Source organism: Pteropus medius, unplaced genomic scaffold, assembly GCF_902729225.1.
Source record: "Pteropus medius unplaced genomic scaffold, Ma_sr-lr_union100, whole genome shotgun sequence".
In the NCBI taxonomy this organism is placed as follows: domain Eukaryota; kingdom Metazoa; phylum Chordata; class Mammalia; order Chiroptera; family Pteropodidae; genus Pteropus; species Pteropus medius.
This window is the reverse complement of record NW_024352786.1, coordinates 2,398,386-2,421,707: the sequence shown is the minus strand read 5'-3', so window position 1 is coordinate 2,421,707 and position 23,322 is coordinate 2,398,386. Positions and strand designations below refer to the sequence as shown.

Below are 23,322 nucleotides of genomic sequence, written 5' to 3'. Positions count from 1 at the left end.
GAGATTAAGAGTACAGTCTCTAGTTACAGACTGTCGTGGTTCATATCCAAGTTCAGCCACTTACTAGCTGTGTGACTTTAGGAAAATAACTTTCTGTCTCAGTTTTCTCATCTATAAAATGATGATAATAATAGAATTTACCTTATAGCAATGTCATGATGCTTAAATAAGGTAGTACATGTTGAGAGCATAAAACAATGCCTAGCTCATAGTAAGTTCTTGGTAAATGTATTATTATTTCTTGAAATAAGAAGCCAGAGGGAATATGATAGGGAGCTGAAGGTCATATAGCTTTCAAAGATTTAGGGATATTTTAGAAAATAAAATGTTGGATCAAATTGGAGTGTGTGTTTCTGTTTAAAAACAATAAAAATGCCATAAAAGAAAAACTGCGAGTCTTAGTATATACTTGGTAATAGAAAAGCATCTTTAACAAAGAAAAAGTATGGTTGTCTTGATATATTTTGCTGTATCTTAGAAAAACTCGGAGGAGGCTGTCGTTGGGTAAACTGCAAAATTGGCTGGATCAGAACAAACCTAATTAAGGGGTCATCAACTAGTGTTCCTAAGAATGAATCATTTAATAAATAGAATAGTTCTTAAGTCTGGGATTAGGTTTGCTTCAGTGTGCATCAAATCCATTTATATACTTTTGACTGATGTGAGATGCAAATGATGAGATGTGGTATTATCATCCTTAGAACAGGTCTGGTATAGTTCTGCATTTGTAAGGATTGCCAGTTATAAAGTCTTAGGTCATTGATCGGCACACCAACTTTTATGATGATGAAACTGGAAAGTTATCAGTTCCCTCCTTATTTGTTGGAGAAGGGTCCCTAAGATACTTCTCAGCTGATAACTTCCCGTTTCTTCAGAGAGAAAAACAGAAGCCACTAATGGACGTTCCCCCAATTTCTTATCATGAATCTGGCCATAAACTCAAGCACCTCAGCACTCCCTTCCAGTGGCAGTAAAGAATGAGAAATTTCATCGGTGTCTCTGACACCCTTCCCATCCAGCCTTTTCGAGTACTTTGTAACTGGTTTTTCCTGTGTAACCTAGAAAATATGGGTCTACTTTTCCACTCTGCTCTTGCCCAAAGCTTGCTTTGGCATACTGTATTACTTAAAAACCCAAACCAAATCACAAATCCAATTCCGGAGATATTAAACAAACGATGTAAATTAAATGTATAGTGAAGGGAAGGGTTATACCGCACATGCATAATTTAAAATGCTAATTCAAAACCCTATTGAAACATTCTGCCCCTTCCCCAAATTCCACTTCCAAAGTCCCATTCCTTAGGCAGCTGTCTCATCTTTTTCTCCCCATAACCTTCCTTCTCAGCCTTGCTCCCTCTTCCTTTTCTTTTCCTCCTCTCCATTCCTAGAATTTCTGTCTGTGCACTTTCCATGTCCTTTTGTACAGACAGAAATTTCGTGTCTCTGCTTCTTCCATTTGCATCCTGTATATCATTGCTGGGACCCTTAGTGATTTTTTTTTTTTTTAATGCAGATCTGATCATGTGATCCTTTTTAATGCAAAATCTTCAATGGTTTCCCACTGATCTAGTGTGAAATTGCCAGACTCCTCAGGGATCCAGCATGTGCTGGACCCTGCTTACATTCCCAGCCATGCTGGTCTCCCTCACCAGTTTCTTCATTGCTCAAGTCCTTGTTATGGTATTATTTATTCTTGCTTGTGGCCCTTCACTTTGGCTGTGCTCAGAATAGTTGTTTTCCTCCAAACTTAGTTAAGGCATCCTTCTGGGCTCAGCTAGATACCGCTTTTACATGAAGACCTTCCTTCACCCTCTGTAAGTTAGGTGTTCTTTCCTGTGAATATCTTCTCAGAATAACCTTTTACTTCTCCCATCGTAGTATTATCACACTTTTGTACTTGTCTATATCCCATTAGACTTAACTCATGAGTTCAGGGCCAAGTTTATCATGGTCACCATTTCATTCCCATCACTTAGCTAAGTACATGGCACATAGAAGATTCTCAGTAAATATTTCTTAGATAGATAATCTACATTTAAAATATATCTTTACTTTTTCACATCTAAGTTTATACCTTATCGTATGGCTTAAATATCTTTAGTATTTTTCCTTTATAAAAAGGAACAAATGTTTATCAATCTTGGAAAATGTACGTTACCTTTTCATTTGTAATTTTCTATTTGTGACTTATGATTATATTTTCAGAGTAGAAGTATATGTAAAATATATAATTCTAGTTGTTCTTCAGGATGAAAGATTAAACTCTAAAGATTAAAAGAGAATTTCCACCAAACTTTTTATCATGCCAGCATTTATAATGCACTTACTACTTTAGAAGCTACTTTGGTCTTTTCTTCAGTGAATCCTAAGAAGTGCAGTGATAATGCTTAGCATTATATATATATATATAATTTTTTTCTTTTCTTTTCTTTTTCTCTTTATGTCTTAGATAACCATGCCCAGGAGTGGAATCTTGAAATAGAGTCTTTTTTTGATGTTGTCAGCTCAAAGCCAGTCTCTGGTCAAGTGATTGTAGAAATCCCTAAATTGCAAACACAGCAGACATACAGCATTGAACTTCAGCCTGGGGAAAGGATTGTTGAGCTGTTTGTGAAAATTAACAAGGTGAATGATGATACTTCATGAGAAGCATTAGATGAAAAGCAATACTGTTCAAAAGAAATGGTTAGAAAAAAGAGTCTGAGTATTAAAAAAATGTATTTTTTCCATTTTCTCCTTCACTTTTAACCTCTCAGATATATATATATTTTGTGTGGGAGCTAAGGAATGATTTTTCAAGATTTTAAGATAGAAAATGGAGAATATGTGTTAAATTTGGCATCCTTTCCTCTCAGGAAACCAGGCGTGTTATATATTAATTTGTTTGCAGTATTTGCAGTATTCTAATCCAAAATATGTTCTAAGCATCATATTTAAACACAGTGATTATTTTTGGCACTTGTAAATTATTATGAATATCGGTGCCTATTCTACATGCAGAATTCTAATTCTAAACTCATGATCTTTCATGGGTAGCAGTGGGTTAGATTTTACTTTTTCAAATTCACAATTTTGAATGGAAAAAGATGGAGCAGATCAACATTCAGTAACTGTTCAGATAAAGTAAGAACTTAAAACAGTTTCTAGTTCTGGGCTTAAAAGAAGAGTCAACTTTGAAGTTCAATTTTAAATGTTAAGAATGTGGAATAAATGTAAACTTGAGCTATAGAAATGGGAAGAGTGGTTTTTTGCATGCCCGTGTGTTATTCTTTTCTTTCTTTTTGGTGTATCAATCTGTGCTAAACTCCTAGCATATTGATTTTTAAACATTATCTATGGGTGGTATAATTTGGTATATATATAGGGAGGGAGAGCTATATTTTTTAGAACCTAGAATTTCTATGAGAAATTGATATAATGCTCTGAATCAGTATATTATTTTGCTGAAAATGTGCCATAGATTACTCGGAATGACTTATGTTATTTCTTAAAAGAATATTACTGTAGAAACTTGGTGGCCTCATGGACATGGAAGCCAGATTGGGTACAACATGACAATTCATTTTAACCTGGATAAAGGCTTAAAGTTGAAAAAATCAGCTAAGGTAAGCAAATACTTTAAAATATTTTGTGAAAAAAATGTATTTCTTAATAAAAGATTTTTGTAGGAATAGAAGAAACCACCAAAACTCCTGTAACCCCACCACTCAGAGGTAATCACTAGTAACGGTTATAGGCATTCAAAAGCTTGTGTGTGTGTGTGTGTCTGTGTCTGTGTCTGTGTGTCTGTATGTGTGTACAGTAAGTCCTCATTTAATGTCATTAATAAGTTATGCAACTTAAGCAAAGCGTTGTATAATGAAATCAATTTTAACATAGGCCAATTGATATGAATAAGAATTAAGTTCCTGTGGCATCTCATCAATGTTATAATGAAACAACGTTGAACAAATGTCTTTATTTAAGGACTTGCTGTATTTATATTTTAAAATGGATCAAACTTTACATATCTTTCTTTGGTTTTAGTTTTTCATATAATTTATATAATTCATATAATTTATTTTTTCATATAATTGTAAGTTTATCGTGGCTCCCAAGGGACCACAAAACCAGCGTACCTGGAGGCTGGTACTAGACCACAACAGAGCAAATCCTGACTAGTCCCATAGGTGGTCTCAACAAGTACACAAGCCTGCTGGGGCAGATCCCACTCAGTGGGGTCAGCCCCCACACAGCAACTTTTACCCTGTGGGTGCAGCCAGTTCCCACAATTTGTCAGCCTGAGCGTTAATCCCATCCACTGATGTACTAACACCAATAAAGGCTTAGCCACAACAGAAGATCATGTCCAGAGCCCCTGGCACAGGTGATTAGGGAGAGTGTGCCACTGGGCCACTCAGGACACCTTCCACAATATGCCCTCTGGCCAAGGCTGAGAGATGAAACAAGTATTCTTAATTGTAAGTTTATATAATTTAATTTATTTTTTGTTTTTAAATATAATTTATTTAATTGTAAGTTTATGTAATTTAATTAAATATTTTTTAAAATTATGGTTGACATATGATATCATTAGTTTCAGGTATACAACATAGTGATTGGACATTTATATAACTTATGAAGTAATTACCCCAATAAGTCTAATATTATTATTTTGTTTATATTTTTCTACTGTTTTAAAATTGTACCTTATATCAGAGTAATCCATATATATATCATTTCAAAGCTCAAGTATTACCAGAAGGTTTATATGAAAAAGAGGATCCCTTGCCCAACTCTTTCTATTTCTATTTTCTACTCCTTAGGATCAATATATTTTAATTTTTACTTATTTCTTTTGTTTATCTTCATTTTCCCCAAATAACATGCTTCTACTGGTGTTTTATAATTTTTCAGTTTCGTATATTATCATTATCTATCGATTTCTGACCTAGAGGAAGACATAGCTCTCTTACATGATTCTCTGATGATCCCTTCTTGGCCCCTAATGTACACATTTTGCCTCCTCTGCCCTCCCAACATAGTCGAAGGCCATTTTTGTTAACTCAGTATTCAGTGTTTACCTTATTACATTATGAAAATACTATTCCAAGCTGAACCACATGGTGTACTAAAATTATATTTCCTTTCTTGTGCAACTTTCTGTTTTCCTTAGAGTTAATAATTGCCTCATGTTTCTGGTTGCTGTTTTCTCTTTACTTTCCTCTAAATCATATACAAACTCTATGACATATTTGAAATACCACACTCACTAGGTAATCTGTCCATTATTTATTATTACTACTTTTACTCTTTTAATTTTTGTTACTTCGTTAAACTTTCTCCTAGAGCCATTTTCTCATCTCCCTGATCTTGCTTGATTACTCTCTGGACCTTCCACTTAACTGTTGTCCTGGAACTTCCTTTTATTTCATTATAGGACTTACCTTCAGCTGTCTTCTAGGAATTTTAGTTATTTCCTTCATCTTTCTCTGGATTGAACATGGAACCTTGTTTCTTTAGATCTATGCTTCTCTTTTCTTTTTTGACTTTCCATTTTTGGTGAAACATTTTTTAAAAATATTAAATTTATTGGGGTGACATTGGTTAATAAAATTATATGGGTTTCAAGTGTACAATTCTACAATACATGCATTGTGTGTTTACCACCCAAAGTCGTATCTCATTCTGTAACCATACATTTGTCCCCCTTTACCAATTTCTACCTGCCCCCTCCCTCCTTTCTCTCTGGTAACCACCATACTTTTATCTGTGTCTATGAGTTTTTCTTTGTTTGTCTTGTTAGTTTGTTGCTTTCAGTTTTATATTCCACATATGAATGAAATCATAAGGTTCTCAACTTTCTCCTTATTTTGCTTAGCATGATATTATCAGGATCCAGCCATGTTGTTGCAATCGGCAGTATTTCATTTTTTTTTTTTTAATGGCTGAGTAATATTCCATTGTAGATATGTACAACATCTTCTTTATCCAATCATCTATTGAAAGACCTTTTTGTTGTTTCCATGTCTTGGCCACCATGAATAATACTTCAGTGAACATAGAAGTACATATATATTTATGGATAAGTATTTTCAAAATTTTTTGGGTAGATCCCCAGAAGAGGGATTGATGGGCTGTATGGTAATTCTATTCTTAATTGTTTGAGAAACCTCTGTACTGTTTTCCATAGTGAACTTACCAATTTACATTTCTACTAGCAGTGTATAGGGTTCCTTTTTCCCCACTACGTCTCCAACATTTGTTATTACTTGTCCTGTTGATGATAGCCTTTCTAAAACTTGCAAGGTGATATTTCGTTGTGGTTTTGATTTGCATTTCCCTAATAGTTAGTAAAGTTAGCATCTTTTCATATGTCTGTTGGCCGTTTGTAGGTCTCCTTGGGAGAAGAGTCTGTTCAGGTCCTCTGCCTATTTTTTAATTGGATTGTTTGTTCTTTTCTTATTGAGGTTTATGAGTTCTTTATGTATTTTGAATATTAGTCCCTGAACCACTTTTTTCCATAGATTCCCGGACCTAGATGTGTGGGAGATAACATTTGGAGAACTTGTAAAGACGAATATATATTGTCTGTCCTCACAGTTACTTGATAGTTGGCTGTATTTAGAAGTCTAGATTGGAAATCATTTTCCTTCAAAATTTTGAAGCTATCACTTCATTATATTTTAGCTTTTAGTGTTTTTGTTTTGAAATGTACTTACATTCTAATATCTGCTTTCTTGTATAGAACTGTTTTTGTTTGTTTCTAGAAGCTTTTAGAATTTCTTTATCTCTGATAATTTAAAATTTGAAACTTTGAAATGAGTAGATTTTTGTTGTACTACTTATCTTGTGAGCTCTTCAGATGTAGAAACTCAATCTGAAAATTTTGTTGTATCTTTTATAATTTTACATACATTATTTTGTTTTATTTTTCTGGTACAACTATTAATCAGATATTGGACTTCTTGGACTGAGCAATATTCTTAGACTTTCCCATATATGTTCCATCTTGTTTTTAAAATTCTATCCTCTGGGATATTTACTTGATTTTATATCCAATTTTTAAAATTAGCTATTTTATTTTTATCACTTAAAATTTTTTCTAAAGAGTTTTTTGTTATTTTCTTTTAAAAATTCTAGCCTATTTGTATTTCATGGTTATATTCTCATATCTTAGCATGTTAATTACTATTATAAGTTTTTTGGAGTTTTTCTCTGCATTGTTTTTGTTTTCCACATTCTTTTATTTCTTCTATTTGTTTTGTTCTCTGTTTTTCCCATTAGAGACTTTCCTCGAATATCCGATTGTCCTTGGTATCTATTCATTCTGAAAATTAAGGCACAGAAATGCAGATGAGAAACCCTATATGTGCTTCAGTGTTCAGTATTTATGTTCAAACACAGCTTTATCATGTGGTGATGCCCACATGTCAGTAGCTATAGATTGTGTGTGTGTGTGTGTGTGTGTGTGTGTGTGTGTGTGTGTGTGGCAAGGCGCTGCTGCTTAGTTTTGCCAGTGAGGACATTCTCCAGTCTCTTGCCTGGGAAATATAAGACTGGTTGTTACCATTTAGGGAGTGTGGTGGCAGCAGGGGATTGAACTTCTGACCGTTGAGCCCAGAGTTTCATTTATTCCCTCTTGCAGTGGGCTTCGTATCCTTAAGCCTCTCTGATTCTGAAAGGCAAAATGATAGGTGAGCTTCAGAATCCCTTCTCCACAACAATGTACTTGAGTTCTGCTTTTAGAATTAAAACATCTTATAGGTCATTATACATAAAATCGCCTCTCCATGTCACTTTAAAAATTGTAAAACTGAGCCATGGTTGGAACCGAAGCCATCTAGAGGGGACAGTGGGGGAAAATAGCCCCTGTCTTCTAAAGTAATGCTCTCAAAGAACCTGTAGAGAAGGACCAGTCTTCTCTCCTCTCCCCATCTCTCAGAGACTGATATTAAAAAAAAAAATACAGTAAAAACGAGTCGTCCTGAAAACATAACTGTCTGTTTTGCCTCTGTATTGGTGAATAAGCCTTATGGTAACCTTAGCTGGAGGATAGTGAAAGGAAAAATTTGACTTCGGTCTAAAGAAATTACTAGCTCCTGCCCAGTTTGGGATATAGCTTTATCAGTTTGGGAAACCAACTTGATTTTTTTTTTTTAAATAACAAAAGAGAAAGTTTTGTGTGTAAGTGGTAATGGGATAGGCTATTCTGGGTAAATGAGCAAAAAAACCCCCCAACTTCTGTTTTTTGCCATTTTCTGCCCAGGTTAATTGAATATTTTTATCCTACTAATTGGTTATATTGAATTTTCTAGGTAATATATATATTAAAGGCATAATAAATATTTGAATAAATATTCTCTTTAGCATAACTTATTTTGTAAGATTCTCCCAAGTATTCCCTATATTAGGTCAATATTTTTGCTAAAAGTAAAAGAAAGTATTTGCTGTTTATATTTGACTTGGCATCAAGACTCTCTAATTAAATTATTGCAGAGAAATAGAAAAATAATGTAATAATATGTATTCTACAATTAGAAATGGTATTGCACAGTTCCCAAGCCGGAAGAGTTAAAAGATTGCCCCTAGCTATTACAATTAGAAAAATAATGGGAGATTTCCTTATTTTCTTCTTCTTTAAAATTTTACTTTTTCTTTGTTTCTTGAGTTCTCAATTTCATCTTTGTAGTATCTACAGGCCAGCCTATTTTTTATTATTAGTATGATCTGGTAATTCTATACAATATCGGTGATAAAATACTCCCCTCTCCTCAAATCTTTTGTTTAAGTTTTACCTATGTGTACGATTATTCTTGAGTTTTAATGACATATGTAGGCTTTAATTTAGCACATTTTTATTATTAATTCTTTAATAAATGTTATATTCTACATGGAAGTAAACTTGGAGAACTCTTAGTTATATAGTTGTCCCCAGGCTCAGGGAGACTCAGCTTCCTTCAGTCATTTTGAAAGTAAGTTCATAACAGTATGAAGTCATTTAAACTTATTTTGGCTACAGTTTATGTTCCCAGTCCCTGTCTTATTACATATTTTTGCATTTAAAAGTAGATTAGAAATAATGATAGCACAGTGATTATAAAAAAAGAAGAAATTCAACATGAGTTACTTTAGTGTGACCTCTTGGAGTTTTTATTTTTATATTTATAATTTAAAATAGAAAGAAATAATTGATAAACTGGACTTCATTAAAATTAAAAACTTCTGCTCTGCCACAGACGATGTCAAGAGAATGAGAAGATAAGTCACAGATGGGAGAAAATGTTTGCAAAGGACACATCTGTTAAACAAAATACACAAAGGACTCTTAAGAATCAACATTCAGAAAACAAGCAAGCCAGTTAAAAAAATGGGCCAAAGACCTTAACAGAAACCTCACCAAAGAAGACATACAGATGTCAAATAAGCATGATGCTCCATATCATATGCCATCAGGGAAATGCATATTAAAAACAACAATAACATAGCACTTTATACCTATTAGAATGGCACTCAGCACTGACAGTATCAAATACTGATGGGGATGTGGAGCAATAGGATCTCTCATCCATTGTTGGTGGGAATGCAAAATGGCACAGCCACTTTTGAAGACAGCTTCTTAAAAAATTAAACATACACTAACCATAGGATCCAGCAGTCACACTGCTTGTCATTTACCCAAAGGAGGTGTAAACTTATGTCCGCACAAAAAACTGCACATAGATGTTTATAGCAGCTTTATTCCTAATTGCCAAACCTTGGAGGGCACCCAGGCAAACTGATAAACTGCAGTCCATTCAGTCAGTGGAATACTATTCAGTGCTAAAAAGACATGAGTTATCAAGCCATGGAAAGAGATGGAAGAATCTTAAATGCATATTACTAAGTGAAAGAAGCCAATCTGAAAAGACTACATATGGTGTAATTCCAAGTATAAGACATTCTAGAAAAGACAAAACAATAAAAATCAGTGGTTGCCAGAGGCTCGGGGAGGAGGAAGGGATGAATAGGTGGTGCACAAAGGATTTCTAGGGCAATGAAACTACTCTTCATAATACTATAATGATGGATACATGTCATTATACATTTGTCTAAACCTATCAAATGTACAACACCATGAGTGAACCATATGCAAACTATGGGTGATTATGATTTGTCAATATAGGTTCATCAGTTGTAACCAGAGTCCCACTGTTGTTGGTAATGCCAATAATGGGGGAAGCTATGCATTGTGGGGGCAAAACATATATGAGACATTTCTGTACCCTCCCCTCAATTTTGCTGTGAACTTTATACTGCTCTAAAAAAAGATAAAGTCTGTGTTTAAAAAAATACATAAAATAGAGAAAAGTGTGAACTGGGATGTGTAATATGTAATATTTTACTTGGTTTATGCATATTTGAGTTCATATGTGAAATATTTTACTAATTTTAATACTTTTATAATTGAAATTTATTCTTTTAAAATTTGTTAATTGTTTTAAAACCAAAGAAGGAATCCAAGTAAAATATGACATCAGTGGTATGTTTTAGTAGTGGCAGATAAAAAAACCAAAATACCTTAGAATTCTTTTTACTAGCCCTCCAGATGCTTCATACACAGAGCAAGTGTGTGAGTTAATCAGATATGTTCATATCGAAGGTGGTAAAGTTGAAGTAAAGAAAATGTTCTTATATTTCTGGAAGGACTGCTGCTGAACGTAAAGAAGATATCTTGAAACAACTGGATTGTTGTTTCATCAACCTCTGTTGCGGTCGGCAGTATCAGTGCTGCCTATGTGGCCAATTTACAGTGGAGTCCATACAAAAATCCAAGAGATCGATCCCAGATTTTATTTCTGCCTCCTGGAAACTGTTCTTTGAATCTTGCGGAATTTGCTCTTTTGGAAACAGTTCTTCATGTGCGACGTTTTCAGACCCTTTGGAAAAATTTTATTCATTCTTTTTAATTTCACCTCATCATTGGAAAAAGCACAGAAAGTCTTTCCTAGACAAGATGGAATGCTCATTATGAAGCTCGGGCACAGTAAAGCTAAATTTTGAAAAGTTAACCTCAACTCTGAAGTACTACATGATCCAAAGAAAATGTAGACACGTGAATCAGCCCAGATTTTGTCCTCTGCTAGTGCAATTTTTTCCTTCTGAATTACATTTTTTTCCTGGTGTTGAATTTTAGATGAGGTTAATCAGATACAAACATATTTGCAAATTGCTAGAGTCTGCCTTGAACAATGTACAGTGAAATACCAAGCTTTAAAACTCTTTGAAGATAAGTGCAGAAATTTTGGTGCAGGCTATTTACTATGCAATAACAAAATATTAGGAAATAGACATTTACACAGAAAAAAAGAATCAAATTTTGAAGAAGAGTGCCAGGAAAAACGATGAAAGATGCTGATCTCACATTGCCTGGAGAAATCAAAATAGCAATGTTTAATACTCCAATCATCTTCGCCAAGAACTGGACACTTGTTCTCAAGCAATGGATCAAATGATGTCCTGTTCGCTATCATTCAGCCATTTTTTCTCCTGATATTTCAGAAAAAGTACTTGAGAAGTGGAAATTTTTCGACCTCAGAGGCATGTGTAAGCAGTTCGAATGGATCCCAGAGAAACAAAGGCATGGATAGTACTGCATTTTTTGGAATTTAATGTGAAGTGGAATTTTTATGAATCACTGCCAGACTTATCTTTCTTTCTAATACTTTCCCAAAATATTTGTATATCTTTGGCTATATTTTAAAAAACATTCCTAAATTAAAAGTAATTAAAGTTATTTTTCATCGACGATGCAAGGATTGACAAATCTGGCTATATTTATAGAACATAGATATGCAGAGCAGATCAATTTTGACAAAGTTCTTGACATTTTTAGAAGTTAAGGTTAAAAATAGCAAATATTTTTCATTACTGTAACATCAATATGTAGATGTTATTTCCTTTTTTCTAAGACATTAATGTAATGAAATATATGAATCCATTACTTTTTCTTTTTTATATTTATTTTACTAAAATGGCATGATTATTCAAAGTTAAACAAAAGAAAACTTCGAGCGTCTGCATCTTTTTTCTAGCCGTTATCATTATTCATTTAATTTCATTATTAATACTGATATTAATTTTGTCATATAGAAGAAGAGATGTTAAAAAGTGATGCTATCTAGTGTCCATACGCTAAATATACATTTGGCTACAAAGATACATCAGGTAACGATGCTGATGTAAACTCTAACCTGTCAACTCTGGTTGTGTTATCTGCAGACTTCTAGGGCACAACAGAGCTGGCCTTTCTTGTATCATCTTGCAAAGGCCTGTTTGAGGAGAGCTCTTTGTGGGGTTTCCAGCATTTGTTTTCTCAATACTTCTGCCTATTAGAGCACTTTCAAGGCACAGAGAAATGTCTTTGTCTCTAAAAATGCATGATAGTAGATGTGCAATGGTTTTAGCAGGTTGTGTTTTGAAAAATATTTCAGGTAATATTTGCCAGGGTTTAGAAATAAGTGTGTGTGTGTTTTTAAGAAAATTACTCTTTTGAAAATCTAGTGATTTTACGACAGCTTTTTGAGTATTTGATTACAGAAAGTTGAGAAGTAATACTCAGTTTATGAACCAATGATTGATTACATTATCATCTGTTTGGTTTCTTCAGAGAAAGAAATTTGAGAAGTAAACTATTTACTTACCAGTCGCACACCTATTAAGCCCTTTAGTTAAGATATTTCTAAGTCTTGTCTAAAAAATTCATCCAGCTATCTTTTTTACTTTTTAAGTTAATCCTGCTATTTTAGAAATGAAATCATGAAGCTAAAAAACTCAACTAATGAATTGATTGCTAATAAAACCTTCAACTCTAAAAAAGTTTGGAAATTAAAAAAGTTAAAATTCAAACTGCTCGACTTACACATGTAGATTCTTCTATATGTACACCTTTATTTCACTTTTAGACAGTAATTTACTTTGTTGGACTGTTTAAAATGGTTTTTGTCCTGTAATAAGACAATATATTCACTCTGGATGTAAATATGTGTTACTCAAGGGTCTTTTCAAAAACCTTTTTCAGAGCCCATTATTTTCTGTGAAGTAAAATACCTGTTATAGAAGAAGGCTTCTATGTTGTCTACCAAGACTGCCAGAGGACATGGAGAATTACTGACACTAATCACAGACCCATCAGCCTTTAACCTGTCAAAGAATACCCAGAGGGAAAGGTGGCTGGTAATTACTGATACTCTTTTGAGGCACTCTTAGGCGGTTTAGGGTTTACTTTGACCTGGGTCATAAAATTGTTACTGCAGGAGTTGGGAGATAGAGAAAATTTGCACAGAAAAGAAAAAACATGTTGGAAGATGTGTTTTATCATTAATATTATTTGTAGTGTTAATAAAGAAATGAGTGGTTCTCAAAACTTTTGGAATCAGAACTATTTTATATTTGTAAAAATTGAGAACCCCAAAGCGATTTTATTTATGTGAGTAAATTTTAAAACTGAAAATTAAATATTTTAAATCATAATAATAAACCCACAACATGTTACTATATGTTTTATTTAAAAAATAAATGTATTTACAAAGTAAGACATTTAGTGAGAATAATGACATTAATTTACGTTTGCAAATCTCGCTAATGTCTTGCTTCATAGAAGACAGCTGGATTCCCATCAGCTTCTGCATTCAGTCAATTTGAAATATATTGGTTTCGTTGAAACATATGAGGAAAATCTGACCTCACACAGATAAGTAGTTGGAAAGGAGAAGAGTGCTTTGATAGCCTTTTCAGATAATTGTGGATATTCTTTTCTAGTACAAGAAAACTTAACAACTGGTAGTTTCTTAAAGGTTAGCTGCAATGTAGAATCTGAAGCCATTTCAGTGAACTCTGTTACATTAAAATTTATTGGTATATCTTACACCCTTAATCGAGATTCCATGTGTGATAATATCATATAATGTATTGGTTATTTGAAAAATGTTGGTGACCTGAGAGTTCCAAATTTTGAAACATTTCTTTATATAATATACCACATTTAGAAGACTTTGATATGTCAGTTCATTTTTTTCAGCATTTTTAGATGTAGACAGTGTGGCTATAGGTTGAGAATGTTGTCTTCTAATTCCATTTTAAGACAACAATTCATTCTTAAATTAGGAAAAAGTATATAACGAATTTTCTTTTAGAATGAGAGGAAATAGTATTAAACTCTAACATGAGTTTCATTAATATTAAAATTTGTTTTTATTTGGAAACTTAAAAATATTATTGTGAGACAAGTTAACAAAAAGTACCAAATCTTTTTGTGTTTCTATGTAGGTTGCAAGGGAAACTTTGGGATTTAAAATAAGAATTTATTGAACAATAATAAAGTTACAGAGATTATAGCAGGAACAACTAGAGATAGCTCTTAAGAGCCCAGTAGAAGTATTGAGAACAAACTGAGTTAATATCTGAAAATAGACCTCATCACACCCTAAACCTCTACTGTAGAAACTGGAACAACCCAGAATACACAAGCGTACTTTCTGTTAGCTGTCAAAACACTGATGTCATCATACATCATGTAGCTTCTGCAGAATTCCGCTGTATACTCAAAAGAGAGTTAAGGTAGATAAGGCAGATGTTTCAGCTTTACTCTGAAAATAGTTTTGAACTCAAGGACCCTTGAAAGGTTCCCAGGGATCCCCTTTGATCCCCTGGTCACACCTAAAAAATTGCTGTTCTAGATGTTTGAATCTGCCATCAAAGTGTTTTAAAAGTTACCTCTGAAAACCACTATGCTTTTTTTACATATTACAACCCTAAAGCAATCATGGTAATTGGCAAGACCCTTCTCATCCAGGTCTTACTGTGTCTTCTCATAAAGTTAACTCTGATATGTTTTGATAGGTCATAGTGAGGGCAAGGGTAAGAAAGTGGAAGAATGGCAGGTACTTTTTATTATATATAAGTTGATTAATTATTTTAATTAGAGAAGAAATACATAATCTTAGTGCAAAGCTAGGCTTTTTTGGTGTAGAACCATGTTCCTCATTCCTTGGTCCAGTTTGTGGCTGGAAAGAATGAAGATTGGGATAAAAACATCAATCTACTCTATCTAGGGTCTTGCTGTTCATACTTAACTGTGGGAAAACCAGGCTAGACTGTCACAGGGACAAAGGTCTGAGCTTCCTCTCGTGTAGCAGTGATGACATTGGAGTGTGTCTCCTATCCCATCTTATGTCTTATGTCTCCAGTTTACCTCTCTAGTTGCATACCGGAGCTCTCCCAAACACTGAGTTTAATGTGTGCGATAATTAGGATTAAATTGCATATTAAACAAAGTGATTTTGCAGTAATGTGCTAATAAGATTGGAAAGTTGTTAAATTATGAAATACCTTGTGCTATATTTCTTTGATTCTAAGGTGCACATTTTGGTATAGTTTGGATATGAGAATGTGTTTTTCAATCAAAAATACATTAGTTTAACTGGCGGCAATTCCCCTCGCCACTGCCATTTTTGTGAAATAGTATCAGTTTTAATTTTGAAATGTTATCTTCAAATATATTTTTTTGGTTGTAATTACAAATGCTTGTTTCATGAGTAAGACTACAATATATTTTAATCTTAAATGGCTTCTATATTTTTTTAAAAGAACGAAGATATCTGGCAAAAATTGTTATATGTATTTTTTCTGAAATGTGCACTTTCATTCTCAGTGCTTCATAGCAAATAGGAAATTAACATTAAAGTGTGTTTATGTAAATTGTACAATTTGCTTTTTTTTTTTAAAAAAAAAATCTCTTGCTTATGTTTTCAATTTGATTTTCAGTATTTAATTCTGTTCATAATAGGTTTATTTTAGGACAGTGGAACTGATAGAAGAGCCCATACAAGGGTCTCCTGGTCTGAGTTTCTACTTCAAAATTAATGGATTTCCCATATTTCTGAAAGGATCAAATTGGATCCCAGTAGACTCGTTCCAGGATCGAGTAACCTCTGATGTGTAAGTTATCATCTTTCTTCTTCCTTTATTAACAGTCCCACAAAGCTTAAGAGTTACTTATTTTTACTTTCTTTAGTTCCAGTGGAAGGAACCAAGGTGTAATATGGAATTCTAAGATGATGGAAATTTTAGAATGGAAAGGATTTTTAAATCATATATTCCATTCTCATGAGCTGTAGATAGTCTTACAGCTTAACTATTTGAGACTGCGGAAACTATCCAAATTTTAAAAGACAATTATATCTTTTCTCTGGAGGAATAAGAAAATGACTAATGCACATTTTGGATAGTTAGTTCCTGAAGAATAAAAGATGACTAAAGTTGTTTATTCCCTTAGTTTTTCTAAGTATACCTTAGATATTTTTGCGCATGCTTTTAAAAAAAATGGAAACTGCTATTTACCTCTTCATGCTAAGATATTTGCATAGTCCTTTACTTTTACCTTAATAAAAAGAACTAAAAAAACTTTAAAATTCTAGATCTAGAAAAAAATTTCAAGTGTTTTTCTGAAGGTTTGAGAATAATACTTTGATAGAAGGTAGTATTTCCGATTGGGTTTGTAAATTACTACCTTGGTGATTGTGAAGATAAACTTTGTGAAGTATAGACACATCTAACTTACTTACAAAAGTATAAATATGCATTGTATTTATTATTTGATGTTTAAAATGTAGCTGTGGTTGGTAACTAAACTCTAATTTTGCCAAAACTTGTAGTAGTAATTTCGTTTTGATTCAAAATGTATATATTGTTTTGAATTTCTTATGAAAGTGAAATTATTCTTCAGACATAGACACGGATAATTTGTTGTCTCTCTTCCTTTTAAATGCTGTTTTCTCCAGGCTGGTTTTGGTGGTGGCTGTTCAGCACAGCTGGGCCAATTAGTGAACCCACCTGTGGGTGCTTTTGCTGAGAGCACGATGCTCTGGGTCCCCGGCCAGCCTGTTACTGGTCTTTTCTGTTCCTTTCTGCGCACTGCTCTAGAGATGGAAGATATGTGCTCTCAAAGTGGCTGTAAAGTTTTAGACTTTCCTGAGAGTAATGTGAATAGGAATTGGAAAAACAAGAAGGAAATTTCCCAGAGAAAGAAGTACCGGACTGGAGTAATTGTAAAAAAGGATAAGCTAGATATTAATATTCAAACTTTGATTTTTGTCTTATAGTTCAAAATGATTATATAACAGTGCATACTTTTCAAGGTTTACGACTGTTTTTCTATAGGAATAACTTTAAGACAAAAGTTTAGTTTTAAAACCAGTATAATAACGTTGCTGAAAATTTAGAAAGCAGAGAAAAATATATCTCCCATAATTTTTCCAGGTTTGTTTATTTTATGTGGTTACAGTTAATGTGTATATAATTTTGTCTCACTTTCTTCACTTAACATTGTAGCCAAATCATCATAATTTTAAAATATGTTTTTCTAACAGAGGTTTGACATGTGTTTATCAGTGTGCTTTTTAAATCTTTTTTTTTTTAACATCCCCAAATTTTCAAATTAGCATTTGTTTTATAAACTTCTCTATAGGTTATGGCTCCTTTTGCAGTCTGTTGTGGATGCTAACATGAATACTCTCCGGGTGTGGGGAGGAGGAATTTATGAACAGGATGAATTCTATGAACTCTGTGATGAGCTAGGAATAATGGTGAGTAGTTGACAGCTTTTTATTTCTTGATATGTTACTATATCATCAGTTTGACCTCCAGTTTTCTGATTGGGTGATATTGCTCATTTCTTCTTTTTTTCAGAGCCAGTAATGATGCTTTATTTTTTTTGCAAAGAAATAAATGGCCTCTTGCAAACCCAGAGCTATAGTTTATAGCACTTAACATAATTATTTTTAAGTGATAGACATTCTCTCAATTAGTTATATTTAAGTATATATCTACATTTCCTTTGTAATTTTCTTTGTGATATGAGAGTATGCATAAAAAAGAAAATAAAATATTTAAAACTTTTAACTTTAAGGAGAGATAACAAGACCTAGAGAGAAGAAAAATAATAAAATTAAATAAAGAAAAAGTATGCTTAATATTATTAAGTACTCCCAACATGTTTTGTGTTGGTCAGGGTTAAGCGAAGGAAACAAATTCTTTTGGTTGTAGTATTATGGTTCTAAAATATAAAGTGATCCATAGGAGAGCAGTGATTATAATAATATTGATAATGCTGATGGTCGTGGTGATGTGACAATAGTCTATAATATTCATCGAGTGCCAGATATTGTTCTCAGTGCTCTGCATCTGTTATTTTATTTCATCTTCACGCCCATTCTGTGAGGTGGTTACTGTTGTTCTATATCCCCATTTTATGGGTAAGGAAACTGACATGTACAGAGATTAAATAACTCGACCACATCCCCACAGGGGGGCTGTGGTGGAATCAAGGTTCTGACTCAGGCCGACTGAGTCGGGGTCCATGCTCTTAACCTGATGGCCTCCCTAGGAATGAGCTTGTGTGGTTTCAGTGCTAAAATGTCCATGTAGCAATTTTTTTTGGCCATGAAAAGTTAATTCCTTTATAAACAACATATGTTTCTTAAGAGTCTGGTCCATCTCTCAATACTAAACTCTCGGTGAAAATTATAGTGAATTAGAAGTGAGGAGGGGCTGAGGAAAGCTTTTTGAATTCCATATTCCATTTAACATGCTCCCTATTTCCTTATTTGAATTCTCCTTTCTTCTCTTTCTTTTCTGCCTACCTAACATTTCTCTTCTCAGATTTCCCTACAGTTTTGTGCAGTTCTGGTAAGTTATGGGGTCCGTGAGTGCCTTTCCCAGTGCTTTGTGCATAGCAATGCTCAAATGATCATACTTATCAGGCTAACTTATTTTTCATTTGTGTGAGAGATAATCCCCACAGTTCAGAATGAAGCTTTTCTTTCTGTGTAATAGAATCTACAAAAGTACTTTATTGCCTTTTATTTGATTTGCTAGGTATGGCAGGATTTTATGTTTGCCTGTGCCCTTTATCCAACTGATGAGAGCTTCATGGATTCAGTGAGTGCAGAAGTTGCTTACCAGGTACGTTATTATCATTTCAAGAAAGAAAACGCTTAGATTTTAGTTTTGCCTTTTGTTAAATTACTCTTTTTTTCTATTTGTTCTCTTCACTAAATCCCATGAAAAATCATAGTCAGGTAATTGACTTCTAGGTGATTCCACCCAGTCTCATGGCTTTTAACACCACCTGTCAACTCTCAGATTTATCTCCAGTCTTAACTTCTCTGCTGAATTCCTGATTCTTATATCTTGTTGTCAACTTGGTGCTTCTGCTTAGAGGCTTAATAGGAATCCCAAATGTAGCATGCCTAAACCAAACTTATACGACATTCTCCAAACAGGCTTTTCCTCTCGTTTTCAGCAAATGGCAATGCCAGTCTTTGAATTTCTCAGGTCAAAAATTTAAAGTGATTCTTGACTCATTGATTTCTTTTGCATTCCACATATACATACTTATGTTTATATGTATAGATCAAAAATATAAGGAAGTTATTATATCCTAGCTCTGTCCACTGAAAAGGGCCAGAAACAATGAACAACCTAGTAATATTGAGCATCTTTATATTGAAATAATCTTTCCCATTAAGAGAAGGGCTTCTTAGAGAAACGGCTGATTCCGGGTCTGCGACAGGAAATATACTAGATCCTATAGTATTTCGACACACAGATAATAAGAAAAGCTATCAAAGATATGTCAAAAGAACTTTGATGAGGCTCTGACCGATCAAAAGTGGGACAGTTTGAGATTCAATAAGGATAAGAATGTCAGTGGATTGAAATCCATTAAATGTGTTAAAATACATGAGTTCATAATTATAGTGTTTGTGGATGCGTATTTGCATGAAAAACTAAAAGAAATGCGAGGAAGTGATTACATATAACACTCGAGTTAGTGGTTATTTTGGAAGGTGGAAGGGACTTCTATTGGGAAGGGACACATGAGAGCTTCTAGGATGGTTGATAAAGTTTTCTTTTTTGGTTACAGAGTGATTATTGCCTTATAATAATTTACTATGCCATTATTTGTTTTCTTTATCTGTTTTGTTTTGTTTTGTTTTGTTTTTTGTTTTTTTTAAAGCTTAGAAGGTAGAAATTGAATTGATTTTTTGCTCAAAGCCCTGCAGATAAAGATCTTCGCCCTGCACTCGCCTGTCTCTGCCCACCTCTCCACTAGGGGAGATGGTGATCTCCCCCGGGCTGTATGCCCTGGAACTCCATCCCTTGTGGGCCGCCTCGCTCATTTTCTTCTGGCCTCTCTTACCATGAACGTGACTTGCTCTGGGGAAAACCTTTGTAAATCTGTACCTCTAGATGAGGTCGTTTGCTCTTGTGACACATATCACACTTTCAATTCCTCGTTTAGGTTTTGTCACCCATGCAAGATTGTAATCTCCCTGAGGCCAGGGCTTGTTACCCTTGTATCTCCATTCTCTGGCTGGATTATTCATCAGGTAGATAGATGGTCGAATGAATGAATAACTTTCAAAGTTTTAATTTTAATTCTGTAAGTTGCAAACATTTCAGTTTTATTTAAAATTTTCTTTCATACAAATAATTAAAATATGATATCTATGTACCTTCAACTCTTTTATGTATTATTAAAGAGGAGAACTTTTTATGTGGAATTTGCTAACATTTTAAAGTAAAGCTTCCCATAAAGTTCTAGGTCAGTTTGAAGGGTGTCACAGAATCACTGAAGCTTTTTGTTCTTTCAGTATTTGTACTTGTGTTTTCATCAGCACCATAAACATGCCAGTCACCCTTGGTAGCAACCTTTACTAATTTGGGCATATTTAGAGGCAAATAAAGGAAATACTGTTTATAAGCTCTGGTTTAGAAAAACGCAAGATGTTAATTTTTAAAAAATGATATATATCTCTTTAATATATCCTTAATGCATCTCAATATCATGTATGAGTTATTTACCATCTAGAATGGAGACCAAAGTGAGAACATCAGCTGAGATCCATCACTATAATCATCCATTACAGTGAAAGAGAAGCTGTAAATACCAATGAGGTTATATTGCTAAAATAAGTTCCGAAGGAGTTTCTCTTGACCATTGATTCATTCTGTTGTGCACAAAAAATATTTAACTGCCCTCTCTACTAGGTACATCTCTCACTTCTCTGCGTGAGAAGAACTGGATCCTTTCACCTTTATGTAGGGCTGGCCCACAGTGAGACTGATTCATGCAGCCCTCAGTTCCTAAGGCTGGCAGGGTTTTCAATAGATTCTCTAAGTTCTTATTCATGTTTAGATGTATTCAGTAACTTAGCCTTAGTTGATTTCTCAGGACGTGACACTGATAGTTTTTTCAGGAGACATCATCTTGATGCCCATCTTTTGTCCTTTAGAATATTCCCTACATTTGTCTTTAACTTTCAGGGTATCCCTGGTACTCACTTGCTTTGTAAAACCCTGTGCAGCTGTGCTTATGGTTTTTGACCTTGGTGGGGACTGTGTGGGAACTTTGATACCTCTTTCAGCCCCAGTGTTTGTTCTGCCTCATTTGTTCCCTCACACAAAGCTTCAACTTGCTCTTTGAAACTAAACCCTATAATATAATGTAATGTCCCCTGCTTTCTGTATTTCTTAGAACCTTATTGCGGCAAGTCAGATAATGATGAGGTTTATTTTTCTTGTTTATTAAGAGGGATTATATTTTCTTCAATTTTTATACAGCTGAATAGAGGAACTCTATCATATCGGTGTTTATACAATCTAGATAAAGAGAATCTCGGAGATTTCTTAAAATGTATTCCCACAGGTAAAGTTACTAGCCATTTTCTAATGGGTTTTCTGGCAAATAAAAATTTATGTGCAGAAATGCAGTGGCTATAATTTTATAAATAATTACAGCTCTGAGTTTTTTATATTGAGTATTTGAAAATTATTTTATGTTTTCTTAAATTTTAGGTCAGGAGACTGAAATCTCATCCCTCCATCATCACGTGGAGTGGAAATAATGAAAATGAAGCAGCGCTGATGATGAATTGGTATAACATAGACGTCAGCCACCTGGATATCTACATCAAAGATTATGTGAGACTGTATGTGGAAAACATCCGAAAGATTGTTTTGGCAGTAAGCAATGGTTTTTAATGCATTAGAATTTAAGAATCTGTTTTAAAAATGAGTCAGTTTGAATGCTAGTATAGTATATTTTTATGTCCTTTTTTTAGGGTGACCTTCAACAATATTTAAAGGCAGAGTAGCCCATTGTAAAACTGCAGCATGTGAAAGGATTCATGGGTTGTGGATTTCTTTAAGAATTAACATATCCGTGGAACTCGCCACACATACATCAGTATTGTGCTTATAATTGCAGGTTGTCACAAATTCTTTGGAGCCCATCCATGGATCCCGAAAGGCTGAGAATCTTTACATTAGATGATTTATTGATATGCCTTTCTTTTCTGTTTTTCTTCTTTTTAAAAAATATATTGAGATAGTGAATTGTGTGAAATAATTTGCTAATGACAACCTGGTCCTACTATAAGCTTTACATAGTTAAGAATGCTTTCTTTTTTTACTCTATGCTAGATTTGATTTGCTAATATTTTAGTTAGAATTAAAAATTCATATTCACAAGTGAAATTGGTCTGTGGTAAGAACACTAAATTTGTTTTTAAAAAAATGAATAGAGTAGATGAAGCTCACAAAGAGAGAAGAGGGGACTACGGTAATAGGAGAATGGATATTAGGTCTCATAACATTTATAGTGAGCATGTAAAAATGCTATCTAAACATAATTATTGGCAAGACAGATTGGCCTATAGAGCCCGCTTGTAGCATTTGGCAGGTGTGTATGTGTTTGTGCTCACCTCACAGAATGAATTAGGAAGCATTTAAAAAATGTCTAGGAATAATTTAAATAAAATAGATATTATCTGTTTTATTGAGACAAATTCACCCATGAAACAGTCTGGGTCCAGTGCCTTCTTTGGAGGGGCATGCATTTCACCCCCCACCCATATTTAATTTCTCTTATAGTTATTATCCCATTTGGGTTTACACCTTCTTTGGAACTATGGGTATTTATATTTTCTAGGAACATGTATTTCATTTAGAATTTAAGTTTCAGTGTAGGTAGATGTTTTTATTTAGACTAGATTATGTTAGTTGAGAGCAGCTATGCTGCTTGAGAGATGCCAGGATTGTCAGTGCAAGGAATGTTTGAGTGTGGAAGTCACTTCCCTTCCTCTGCATGTGTGTGTGTGTACTTTTGTTTGTGTGTGTGTCTATTGTGGATGTCTGCAGTTACTCCTGGAAGCAAATACCCCAGCCAGAGGATTTCCATAGACAGAGAGAAGAAGGGACACGGCTGACTCAGTTGTGCTATAGGTATTTCTTTTCT

At 33.9% G+C, this 23,322-nt stretch overlaps 1 protein-coding gene across 2 annotated transcripts in view; it reads left to right on the top strand.

Annotated features, from left to right (window-relative positions):
- The window catches only part of MANBA (mannosidase beta), an 81,778-nt gene that overhangs the window by 25,597 nt on the left and 32,859 nt on the right, over positions 1 to 23,322 (top strand). For both annotated transcript variants that reach the window (XM_039848888.1, XM_039848889.1), the window contains exons 6-11: positions 2,452 to 2,627; positions 3,497 to 3,607; positions 15,808 to 15,959; positions 17,488 to 17,605; positions 18,897 to 18,983; positions 21,882 to 22,049. In XM_039848888.1, coding sequence (XP_039704822.1) covers positions 2,452 to 2,627; positions 3,497 to 3,607; positions 15,808 to 15,959; positions 17,488 to 17,605; positions 18,897 to 18,983; positions 21,882 to 22,049 — 812 coding nt within the window. The remainder of the gene's footprint in view (positions 1 to 2,451; positions 2,628 to 3,496; positions 3,608 to 15,807; positions 15,960 to 17,487; positions 17,606 to 18,896; positions 18,984 to 21,881; positions 22,050 to 23,322) is intronic.